General features: G+C 41.9%; 1 protein-coding gene across 3 annotated transcripts in view; it reads left to right on the top strand.

Annotated features, from left to right (window-relative positions):
* LOC140188342 (unconventional myosin-Vb-like) overlaps nucleotides 1-12401 on the top strand; it is a 166976-nt gene that overhangs the window by 92082 nt on the left and 62493 nt on the right. For all 3 annotated transcript variants that reach the window (XM_072244508.1, XM_072244507.1, XM_072244506.1), the window contains 5 exons: nucleotides 253-409; nucleotides 2599-2838; nucleotides 4826-5059; nucleotides 7025-7118; nucleotides 10402-10550. In XM_072244508.1, the coding sequence (XP_072100609.1) occupies nucleotides 253-409; nucleotides 2599-2838; nucleotides 4826-5059; nucleotides 7025-7118; nucleotides 10402-10550 (874 nt within the window). The remainder of the gene's footprint in view (nucleotides 1-252; nucleotides 410-2598; nucleotides 2839-4825; nucleotides 5060-7024; nucleotides 7119-10401; nucleotides 10551-12401) is intronic.

The raw sequence follows: 12401 nt of genomic DNA, 5'->3' as shown, positions 1-12401 counted from the left end.
TGAGGTCTTTGGAGCTTCCATAGGTGTTTATATTGCTTTGGGTTTGCGAGTTCCATGCCCAAACCTCAACCTTTTTCAGCCAGGCTCCACCATCTGTGGTGGAGTTGGTACAGTCTGCGTGATCCAAGTCATATTTAAGACCATTTGCTGGTCAATGTGATTGCAAACGTGACCCAGACCTCGAATATATTTCACATTGTTACACATGTTGACTTGGATTAAAAACCACCAAGAAATCTTACTTCCATTTAGATTTGTGGAGCATTCTCGACGAATGAGGGCTGCAATCGTGATACAGAAGCAATACAGAATGCTGACTGTGCGGAGGGTGTACGTACTCACCTGCAAAGCAGTCATCACCATTCAAGCTTGGTTTAAAGGCACGGCTGCAAGGCGGATGTATTGCAAGGTGAGTTTTTTAAAAGGTTGTTTTGTTAATGAAGAATCAGTTCAATTTTAAAATGGTTTATCTGCTTTCTGATGAGTTCCACTAGTTATGCTGACTGGATCTACACTCAGTGTGTGTTCATGGTCTTCTGGGGTTGTGGCCCATTCTCTTCAAGGTTCAACCTGTTCTGTGTCAGAGATGATCCTCTGCCACCACAGTTGCAACACATGGTTATTTGTGTTACTGTCACCTTCCTGTTATCTTGAATTAGTCTGGCCATTCACTTTTCACCTCACTAACAAGGTGTTTTCGCCCACAAAACTGCCGCTCACTGGATTTTTTTTTCTGTTTATCGCACCACTCTCTGTAAACTCTTAAAGACTGTTGTGGGTGAGAGTCCCAGGAGATCAGTTTGAGCTACACATACCCACCCCATCTGGCACCAACAACCATTTCACAGCCGGTCACTTAGATCACAGTTCTCCCCATCCTGATGTTTGGTCTGAACAAGGACTGAACCTCTGGACCATGTCTGCATGCTTTTATGCACTGAGTTGCTGCCACGTGATTGATGATTAGGTGTTTGCATTAACGAGCAGGTGTACAGGTGAGTGTAATGGCTCTTTAGTGTCATTTCCCCGAGATGCTGCTAATTTAAAGCTGATATTGAACTATGATTGCTTGGTCCATCTAAATGTTCCTACAGTTTTTATCTGCCCCTTCTGGAGGTATTGGTTATTACAGTTGTGTATCTTCATCTGCTTCATCAAAATAACCACGTAAGATGGAGTGAAGAAATTGGGAGCAGGGTTAGTAAGTGGGGAGAGTGTTGGAATCCCCCTTGGTATTGTGCTCTATTGCTCCCTGTAGATAATGAACAGGAGCAACAGCTTCAGTTTTAATCCGTCTCCCCTGGTGCCCCCTCCTCCTCCTTCCCTTTCTCCCATGGTCCAATCTCCTCCTACCAGATTCCTTTATTTATTTTATCTTAGCAATACCGTGTGGAATAGGCCCTTCCAGCTCTTTGAGCCACACTGCTTCGACAAACCCAATTAACCCTAAGCTAATCACAGGACAACTTACAATGACTGAATAACCTATTAACTGGTACATCTCCGGACTGTGGGAGAAAACAGGGGCACCCGGAAAAAATCCATGCATTCCGTGGGGAGGATGTACAGACTCCTTACAGAACAGCACTGGAATTGAGCTCCAAACTCCGGAACACCCTAAGCTGTAATAGTGTCCTTTCTCCAGCCCTTACAGGGATAAGTGCCGGGAGGGAAAATAGTGGGAGGGACGAATGGACAAAGGAGACACGTAGAGTATTAGTGTCTCCAGCATTGTCAACAACCCCTCCCATCCTTCCCACAATCTCTTCATCCTCCTGCCATCAGGTTGAAGCTACTGAGGCATAAGAGCCTGAACTGTCGAGCTGGGTAATAGCTTCTCCTAGGCTGTCAGGCTTAACACCCTGTTACCACCAAATGCACGTATACACCCTGTCTGAATGCCTTCCCCTGCTCCCCGTCCACGCCCCAACTCACAGACACAGTCTCATCCTGCACTGGTCACTCTCATCTTTTATTGCCGCTGTTTCACATATTTGTACGACTGCTTGCTTTACTATAACAGTGTCAGTTACATTATACTGTCTGACATAAACATGTATCTCATACTTTGTCAACCTGTCAATCTCAGGCCATGTCACACAGGGACTTGTGCTAATATTTTGTGACTGTATGTGCTGGATTGTAACTATACATTCTGCCTGTGACTATATGTACTGTGTTGCACCTTGGCCCAGAGGAACAATGTTTCGTTTAGCTGTATACACGTGGATGGTGAAGGACAATAAACTTGAACTTAACCATAAACAAGAGAAAATCTGCCTACGCTGGAAATCCGAGCGACACACACAAAATGCTGGAGGAACTCAGCAGGCCAGGCAGCATCCATGGAAAAAAAGTACAGTTAATGTTTTGACCTGAAACATCGACTGTACTCTTTTCCATGGATGCTGCCTCGTCAGCAGAGTTCCTCCAGCATTTTGTGCATGTTGCTTAATAACCATAATATCATATGGTTACTATAATTATTAAGTATTGGAATGGAAGGCTGGGGGGGGGGGTGGGTGAATGAGGAAGGGTTTAAATTGAATCACAGTTGAGGGAAGTGATTATTTAAAGAACATGCACATTTTTAATTAGATGGTCCGTGAGCGAAAGGCTGTGGTCCTGCAGAGGTACGTCCGAGGGTGGCTGGCCTCCTTGAGGTATGGGAGAACCCGGCACGCTGTTATCCACATCCAGTCCTGTTACCGGCGCATGGTGGCATATCGTCAGCTCAAGAAGCTGAGGGCTGAAGCTCGTTCAGTTGAGCACTACAGGAAGTTAAACAAGGGAATGGAGAACAAAATCCTTCAGCTACAATGCAAGGTGAACGATCAGGTAATGTGGCAAAACATGACAGTTTGTAGGTCCTGATGCGCGGATCGACAACCCATTTCTTGTTAAATACTCTTTTGCTGCTTGTCTTTGGGCTAGTTCATGGGTCTTGATTCAGGATTGGTTTTCTCATCAGCCTGAGTTTGAAATGTCAATAAAGATTGGATGGCAGAACAATGGAACAATCAAGTCCAGTAATAGCATGGATAACATTTGTCAGGCATGTCAGATAAGGAATATCCTACTGCTTTCATCTTTTATGCAATGTGTAAATTGCAATTATGACACACAACAAAATAGGCCATAGTCAGCATGGAAAATCTTGCCTGGCAAATCTGTTGGAATTCTTTGAAGAAATAACAAGCAGGATAGACAAAGAATTGGTTGATATGTACTTGGATTTTCAGAAGGCCTTTGACAAGGTGCCACACATGAGGCTGCTTAACAAGCTACGAGCCCATGGTATTACAGGAAAGATTCTAGCATGGATAAAGCAGTGGCTGATTGGCAGAAGGCAAAGAGTGGGAATAAAGGGAGCCTTTTCTAGTTGGCTGCTGGTGACTAGTGGTGTTCCACAGGGTTCTGTGTTGGGACAGATTCTTTTTACATTATATGTCAATTAATTGAACGATAGAATTGATTGCTTTGTTGCAAAGTTTGCAGATGATATGAAGACAGGTGGAGGGGCAGGTAGCTTTGGCGAAGTAGAGAGACTCCAGAAGGGACAGATTAAGAGAATGAGCAAAGAAATGGCAGATGGAATACAGTGTCAGGAAATGTGTGATCATCCACTTTGGTAGAAGAAATGAAAGGGTTGACTATTTTCTAAATGGAGAGAAAATACAAAGAACTCAGATACAAAGGGACTTGGGAGTCCTTGTGCAAGATTCTCAAAAGGTTAATTTGCAGATAGTCAGTGGTGAGGAAGGCAAATGCAATGTTAGCATTCATTTCAAGAGGATGAAAAGCAAGGAAGAATGTGCAAACTCCACACAGACACCATTCTAAAGTTTAAAGATTAGACTTATTTATCACATGTACATTGATACTTCGAAACTTGCAGTAAAATACCTTGTTTGCATCCATGACCAACACAGTCCGAAGCTGTCCTGGGGGCAGCCCGCAAGTGTCATTATGCTTCCAGCACCAAAGTAGCATGCCCACAACTCACTAACCCTGACTGAACCTCTTGAATGTGGGAAGAAACACGTGCAATCACATAGAGAACATACAAACTCCTTATAGGCAGCGGCGGTTGTCAAACCTGGTTGGTGATTACTGGTGCTGTAAAGCGAATGCGTTAACCGCTATTCCAACTTGTGACTCACTTGCGTGTTTTACATCTAGTTTTCCATTTATTCTAATTCAGTTCAAAGTTCCAAGTAAATATTATTATCAAAGTACATATACAGCTTTGAGATTCATTTTCCTGTGGGCAAACTCAACAGATCTATAGAATAGTAATTATAACAAGATCAATGAAAGATCAACCAGAATGCAGAAGACAACAAACTATGCAAATGCAAATATAAATAAATAACAATAAATAATGAGAACCTGAGAAGAGTCCTCAAAGTTAGATCATTGATTGTTGGAACATCTCAATAGGTGGGTAAGTGAGTGGAGTTACCCCTTTTGTTCAGGAGCCTGATGGTTGAGGGGTAGTAACTGTTCTTGAATCTGGTGGTGTGAGTCCTGCGGCTCTTGTACCCTCTACCTGATTTAGAAAAGAGCATTGCCTGGGTGGTTGTTAATGATATGCTGCTGTAGACAAGTTTCTCCTTGTATCTCATTGTAATCATGTACATTGATGATAATCTAGATTTGACCTGGCTTCTTGGAATCACATGATGAAACAAGTTGTTTTAACATAATGACCGCGGCTATCATAAAAGAACTTGTTTGAATTTGGTGTCTGACGTCTGTGACAGTCTCGCTGCCCAAGTGCGAAGTCTGGTAACTGGTAATGTCATAACATTTTACATTTCAGACCAAAGAAAACAAAATTCTGGTACAGCAAATGTCATCTCTTGTTACCTCACACAAAAATGAGATGCAGAAACTGAAGAATGAAATGGAACATGTTCATCATAGAGCTGAGGAAGCTCAAATCCTGGTCATGCAGGAGCAGATCACAAGACTGCAGGAGGAACTAAAGCAAGTGCTGAAAGACAGAAGAAATGCTGAAGTAAGAGCCTGTCAGGAACTGGCTCAGTTGAGACTGGTAAGACTATATGTACGTTCACCACCACCATCATCATCATCATCATCATCATTGAGCTGTGTCACATGACGTAGGCGATCATGGTCTTTGACCAAGAATGTTCTTGGCAAATTTTTCTACAGAAGTAGTTTGCCATTGCCGCCTTCTGGGCAGTATCCTTACAAGACGGGTGACCCAGACATTATCAATACTCTTCAGAGATTGCCTGGAGTCAGTGGTCACATAACCAAGACTTGTGATATACACCAGCTGCTCATATGACCATCCATCACCTGCTCCCATGGATTCACATGACCGTGACTGGGGGAGGCTAAGCAGACACTACACCTTGTTCAAGGGTGACCTGCAGGCTAGCGTAGAGAAGATGAGCCTTGCAACTCCTTAGCAGAGATATTTAAATCATCCTTAGCAACAGGTGAGGTACCAGCAAATTGAAGGGTAGCCAATGTTGTTCCATTCTTTTAAGAACGGCTCTAAAAGTAAACCAGGAGATTATAGGCCAGTGAGCCTGGTGTCAGTTGTGGGAAAGTTATTGGAAGGTATTCTAAGGGATTGGATATGTGAGTATTTGGATAACCATAGACTGATTAAGGATAGTTGATATGCCTTTGTGCATGATAGGTTGTGTCTAACCAATCTTAGAGTTTTTTGAGAAAGTTACCAGGAAGTAGATTGAAGGCAAGGCAGTGGATATTGTCTACGTGGACTTCAGCAAGGCACTTGACAAGGTTCTGAATGGAAGGTTGGTCAAGAAGGTTCTGTCGCTCAACATTCAAGATGAGCTAGTAAATTGGATTAGGCATGGGCTTTGTGGGAGAAGCAGAGAGTGGTAGTAGAGGGTTGTGTCTCTGACGGGAAGACTGTGACTAGTGGTGTACTGCAAGAATCGGTGCTGGGTCCTTTGTTGTTATCTACATCAATGATCTGAATGATAATGTGGTTAACTGGATCAGCAAATTTGCATATAACATCTAGATTCAGGGTGTAGTGGACAGAGAGAAAGGCTAGCATGGACCAGCTGGAAAAACGGCAATTAATGCAGTTGAGTGCGAGGTGTTCAGTAGGACCAACCAAGATAAGTCTTAAAGTGAATGGTAGGGCACTGAGGAGTGTGGCAGAACAAAAGGATCTAGGAATACAAGTCTGTAATTCATTGAAAGTGGATTCACAGGTAAATAGGGTCGTAAAGAAAGCATTCATACATCAAAGTACTGAGTACAGCAGATGGGATGTTATGTTGAAGTTGTATAAGATATTAGTGAGGCCTAATTTGGAGTATTGTGTGCAATTTTGGTCACCTACCTACAGGAAAGATGTAAATAAGGTTGAAAGAGTACAAAGAAAATTTATAAGGATATTGCTGGGTCTGGAGGACCTGAATTATAAGGAAAGATTGAATAGGTTAGGACTTTATTCCTTGGAACATAGAAGATTGAAAGGAGATTTAATAGGAGTATATAAAGTTCTGAGGGGTATAGATAGTGTAAATAAATGCAAGTAGGCTTTTTCCACTGAGGTGGGACTACAACTAGAGACCCTGGGTTAAGGGTGAAAGGTGAAAAGTTTAAGGGGAACATGAGGGACAAACTTCTTCACTCAGAGGGTCATAAAAATGTGGAGTGAGCTGCCAGCACAAGTGGTGTAAGCGAGGTAGATTTCAACATTGAAAAGAAGTTTGGATAGATACACGGATGCTAGGGGTATGGAGGGCTATGGTCCCAGTGCAGGTCAATGGGAGTAGGCACTTAAATGGTTCACCAGAGTAGATGGGCCGAAGGGCCAGATTCTGACTGCGACAAAGACAGACAAACAACTAATGTGCAAAAGACAAAATGCAAACAAAAAACTAATAATAATAAAAAAAATAATTAATACTGAGAACATGAGCTGTAGCCCTTGTAAGCGAGGTGATGTTGTTGCCCCAGCGGTTTGCAATTCCAGACAATATAATATCTTTTTTTTCAGCATTTTGCAGTTCTTCAAAAGGAAAACAGTCAGTTAAATGATGAAAAAGGAAGTGTTAATAAACTGATTATGGAGCAGTCGAAGATGATTGAAGGTATGTTTTTTGACCCCATTTCATTGGGACATATTTGGGAGGGTTACTTCTTACTACAATGTTGCTGAACAGATACTGATAATTTCACAATCAGCATGACCCTAATGGACAAAAGCATCACCAAACAGTAAATTGTTTTGTGTTAAGATTGCGAAGGATAAAATTTGAAAATGTTAAGTGCAATGTACTTGTAGATCCCATTACAGCATTTGGAATGCGGAGTATTTAGAAGACGAATTTCAAGTTTGTATATTGGTATACAGTGATAATAAATTTACTTTGTATTTTGTACTTTATACATACTTCACAACCCATCCCAGTAATGCAGCAGGTGAGAGAGGACCGAATGTAATCACCAAGCACACAAGATCTCCAAGAAGCCTCTGTGGGCTACCTGGAGATCTGATAAAGTCTTTCTGGGTAGCTCCCAACCTGAAGGCATCAACTTTTGATTTTTTTAACCTCTGATAATTTCTCCTCCTCCTCTCTTTATTCATTCCCTACTCTGGCTCCCCTCTTACCCCTTCTCTTCCCAGCTAAAGCGTAGCGTAATGGTTAGTGTGACACTATTACACCTCAGGACATCGGCGTTTGGAGTTCAATCTGGCATCTTCTGTAAGGAGTCTGTACCTTCTCCCTTTGGAATGTGTGTGTTTCCTCTGGGTGCTCCAGTTTCCTCCCACAGTCCAAAGACACACTGGTTAGTGGGTTAATTGTTCATTGTAAATTGTACCGTGATTAGTCTCGTGTTGAATCAGTAGGTTACTGGGCGATGTGGCTTGTGGTGCTGGAAGGCCCTGTTCCACACTGTATCTCTAAGTAAATGAGTTTGGCTTTACACTGATATTGATCATTATTCTCAGTCTTTCAAAAAAAGTTTCATTTAGAGTTAATGGAAGTGAATTTAATACCAGACAGTTCATTGACAAAGATGTTAAAGGTGCTGCCTCAACTTGGGATCTAGGTTTGATCCTGACCTCTGATGCTGTCTGTGTGGAGTTTGCATGTCTACAATTTCCACTGCCTCAGTAAAGCAATCAATGTGATCAAAGACCCCCCACCCACCTCAGACATTCTCTCCCCCCACCATTGAGCAGAAGATAAAAACCACATGGCACCAGGCTAAAGGACAGTTTCTATCCTATGTTAAAAGACCATTGAATGCTTGTCTAATACAGTAAGATGAACTGCTGACAGCACCATCTACCTTATGGCCTTGCACCTTATTGTGTGCCTGCACTGCACTTTCTATGTAACTGTAACACTTTATTCTGCATTCTGAAATTGTACATCCTGGTTCTACCTCAATGCAATGAAATGATTTGTATGTGTGACGCACAAACAGGAATATTCTCTGTACAAGGAATGTGACAATAATAAACCAATTAATTGGCCTTGCGGCACTTTCAAATTCACTCTGGAAAGGGTGAACCAGCTGAGCTTGACCACCTTTTCCTGTGAACTGTGAAGGCCTGTACAGATGGTAATGGCTGATGTGAGGATGCTCTCTGTGATGCCAGTGTAGAATTGCACCAGGATGCTCTGGGAAAGATGGAATTTTACCTTCTGCCATGGCCTTTTGTTAATGAAGGAGATGTGGTTCTTCCACATGAGGTCCTGCAAAACAAGTTAATCTGTCTTATTGACTGGCAGAGCAGGCATAAGAAACTAGCAGTAATAGTGTTATAGTTTTTATTTGAACGTCAATTGTAGCAAGCAGCTGAGAACTTCCAATATTGAAGAGAGATTGATTGAACATTTTCACTTTGAGCCCATCATGTTTCAACATCTAGTGTGCAAACTTCTCACTGCTTCCTGTCTGTGATCTCTGCTGCTCTCTGATCCTTTGTCCATGTGCTTTCCCAGACTCACTGACAGACAAGTGTCCTTCCTGGGAACATGTCTCTGCTGTCAGCCTGTTTCACAAATCACCTCCCAGCTTCTCACTCTATCCCCTTCCTCCCCCACCCACCTTCCTCTGGTGCTCCTCCCCCTCCCCCCCTTTTTTCTTCCGTGGCCTTTGATCTCTTTCTCCAATCAACTTCCTAGCTCCTTGCTTCATCCTCCCCCCTCCACGTTTCACCTATTGCCTGACGTTCCTCTCTCCCTTCCCCCCACCTTTCAAATCTACTGGTCAACTTTTCTTCTCCAGTCCTGCTGAAGGATTTCGGCCCAAAACATTAACAGTATTTCTTTTCTATAGATGCTGCCAGGTCTGCTGAGTTCCTCCAGCATTTTGTGTGTGTTCCTCCCCCCTCTCCTGGTTTCACCTATCACATTCCTTCCTCTTTTTTTTCTTCCCCACTGTTCCCCACTTTCTTATTCAGGCTCTTCCTCCTTCCCCTCTAGTCCTGATAAATGGTTTTGACCAGAAACGTCGACTGTTTATTTCCCTCTATACATGCTGCCTGACCTGCTGAGTTCCTCCGGCATTTTGTGTGTGTTGTTCTGGATTTCCGGCATCTGCAGAGTTATTGTGTGTTTAGAGCATTGTGGAATATCACAGGATCCAGCCTCCCCTCCCTGGACCCTGTTTGTACTTCTCACTGCCTCAGTAAAGCAATCAGCACAGTCAAACTCCCCACCCACCCCGAGGATTCTCTCCTCTCCTCCCCCATTGGGTAGAAGATACAAAAGTTGAAAAGCATGGACCACCAGTCACAAGGGCAGCTTCTACCTCGTCATTATCAGACTCTTCTACGATAAGACGGACTCTTGGCCTCACAATCTACCTCATTATGCAGTTTATTTACCTGCACTACACTTTTTCCAGTAGTGTTTACATTTTATTCTGCATTTTGTTATTGTTTTACCTAACTCTAGTGTAATGCACTGTTAAATGAACTGCTGGAGAATGGAGGCCTGTCTTGTCCTGCAGTTGGACTGTGTGTGTGTTTGCTTTATTTTGTTTTGTTCTGTGCTGTTCTGCAGAGCATTTTGGGCATGGTATGTTGGTGCCAGGATGTGTGGTGACTCTTGCAGGCCACAACCAATACGTCCTAGCACACCCTCGGGTATGTTTGTTGTTAACACAAGTGACACATTTTACTTAATTTTTCATTGTACACATGATAAATAAACTTGAATCTTGCACTTTCTCTGTAATTGTGCCACTTTATTCTGCATTCTGTTATTTTACCTCACTACGGTGCAATAATCTGATCAGTATAAAGAATATGCAAGACCAGCTTTTCACTGTATCTTGGTACGTGACAGTAATAAACCAATATCAATCAGCTGAGAATCCATAGTAAACTTTTACCTTTTCACTTTTGCATGCAAGAACAAGTTTCCCTCAAGGTGGCATCAAAGAGTCGCCAATTACAGGCTGAATATGAGGAGGAACGACTCCACTACCAGAGCCTCTTGAGAGAATTCGCCCGCCTTGAACAACGCTATGAAAATCTGAAGGATGAAATGACCTTTATGAAGGTAATTTTTACTTTAGTCTGCTGACTGAAAATATTTTCAAGTAAGTTCGCCTTCATTCCGATAGCCATGGCAAATGATTTATAATTTCAATGGGATTAGGGATGTGTATGAAGTTTCCTAACCTACCTCTCTCCATGTAAAAGGGGGGTAAATGCGACTTAATCCAAATGGTCCCATAGGTAGGCAGCAGGTGACAGTTTTGAGATGATAAGTCCCTAATTTTTAATTGCATTTTGAGTTGTAATGACATTGGACTTTAAGTGATTTAGTGTTTAATATTTTCAAAAAATATTCAAATTTAAATTATTATTAAAATTAATGTTAACATTTAGTGCTATAACTAAAAAAAAAGTAAAATAAGTTTCCATATTTCTGAATGTCAGATATTTAGAGATATCTTTAAGCCTATTAGTTTTAACAGCTAGCATAACAGTGGAAGTTGTTTACTAGCTGTTAAATCTTATGGGAGCAGGGTTCCCCCAGTGCAGTACTAAATGCCCAACCCTAGTCAAAGTTCAACAGTGTAGTCTTGGATGGTTTGCCTATCTGATGGGAGGTGATTGGTGGCCGGCCTGTCCCGGAAGGAATAAAAACAGAAAATGCTGGGAACATTCATGAGGTCAGGTAGCATTTCTGGAAAGAAATAGATCGAACACTTTTTTTTGGAACCAGGCAAGAGAGAAGTGGTTATGTTGAAAAGAAAATAGTTGAAAACCTGGCAAGTCAACTGATTAACAGAATTTCTTGATTATAATAGTAGAGTAGGAGTGTCAACAAATATCGACACGAGTGTAATTACTTCTAACATACACTTTATTTGCCCCACACACAAATAGCGATGTTGTATATGTATCAGAAAACCCCCCTCACCCCCAAAATGTAATAATGTACAACATAACACGTAACATACTTGGCGAACTTGACCCTTAACAGTCTGGGTGAATTCTGCCTAATGAAATTAAGGAGTCCCTGCAGTAGCTGATTATTGTAATTTTGTAAAGTTTACTTATTTTGTAAAGTAAAAAAGTTTAGATTTACTTGTGTCAAGTCAAATCAGCGAGAATTATGCTGGGTGGCCTGCAAGTGCTACCATGCTTCTAATGGCAATATAGCATGCTCATAGCTCATGCTCCAAGTTTTAAAAAAAACCTCTACAGCAAGCCATCAACAATGCTGCTGAGAGTCTTGCTTTAGTATAGCATGTAAACAAGGTCTTTAACTCAACTCTTCTATGCCAACCACAATGCCCATCTAAAGTTTAAAGTATATTTGGTACATATATGTCACCGAATAGAATGGATTCTGGTTAATTGGGAGCCAGTTATGTGGAACAACCCTAAAACAACAAAAACTATTTGAGATAACAGTCCGGATTCCCTTCATTTATTTGGGACTCCACGCCACTTAATTGGCACAGGAGATTTGCTGAAAAGTTTCTAACTAATGCTGGTCACATGTACTCGTTGTGGCTGTTAGACACTAACCATGCTTAAAGCAAACCGTTTTTAAGTAGCATCAGTTGCGTATGTCTTCAGAAAGCAACGTTTTTTTGTCACTGACAGTTGGCGAGAAATAGCAGTAAGACAATTCAGAACTGTTCTGCGCACTGCAGTTTCAAGCATCCTGGCTTGGAGATGTCAGAAATGGCTGCGAGGGACAATGAAACAATTTTACCACTTCAACGCATTAGGAGCTGTAAAGGATTTGAAGGCCTCAACAATCATCTTGAACGTTACAATGGAAATGATTTGAAGGATGTAATCGTTGAAAGTTTTGTATGAATGCAGTCCATTGTCTGCATGAAGTGTCTGTGCTGATTTAGTTCATTTACAGTCAATCGAAAAAACACGG

This window comes from Mobula birostris, chromosome 26, assembly GCF_030028105.1.
Source record: "Mobula birostris isolate sMobBir1 chromosome 26, sMobBir1.hap1, whole genome shotgun sequence".
NCBI classification, from domain to species: Eukaryota; Metazoa; Chordata; class Chondrichthyes; order Myliobatiformes; family Myliobatidae; genus Mobula; species Mobula birostris.
This window is presented reverse-complemented; position numbering and strand designations above follow the sequence as displayed.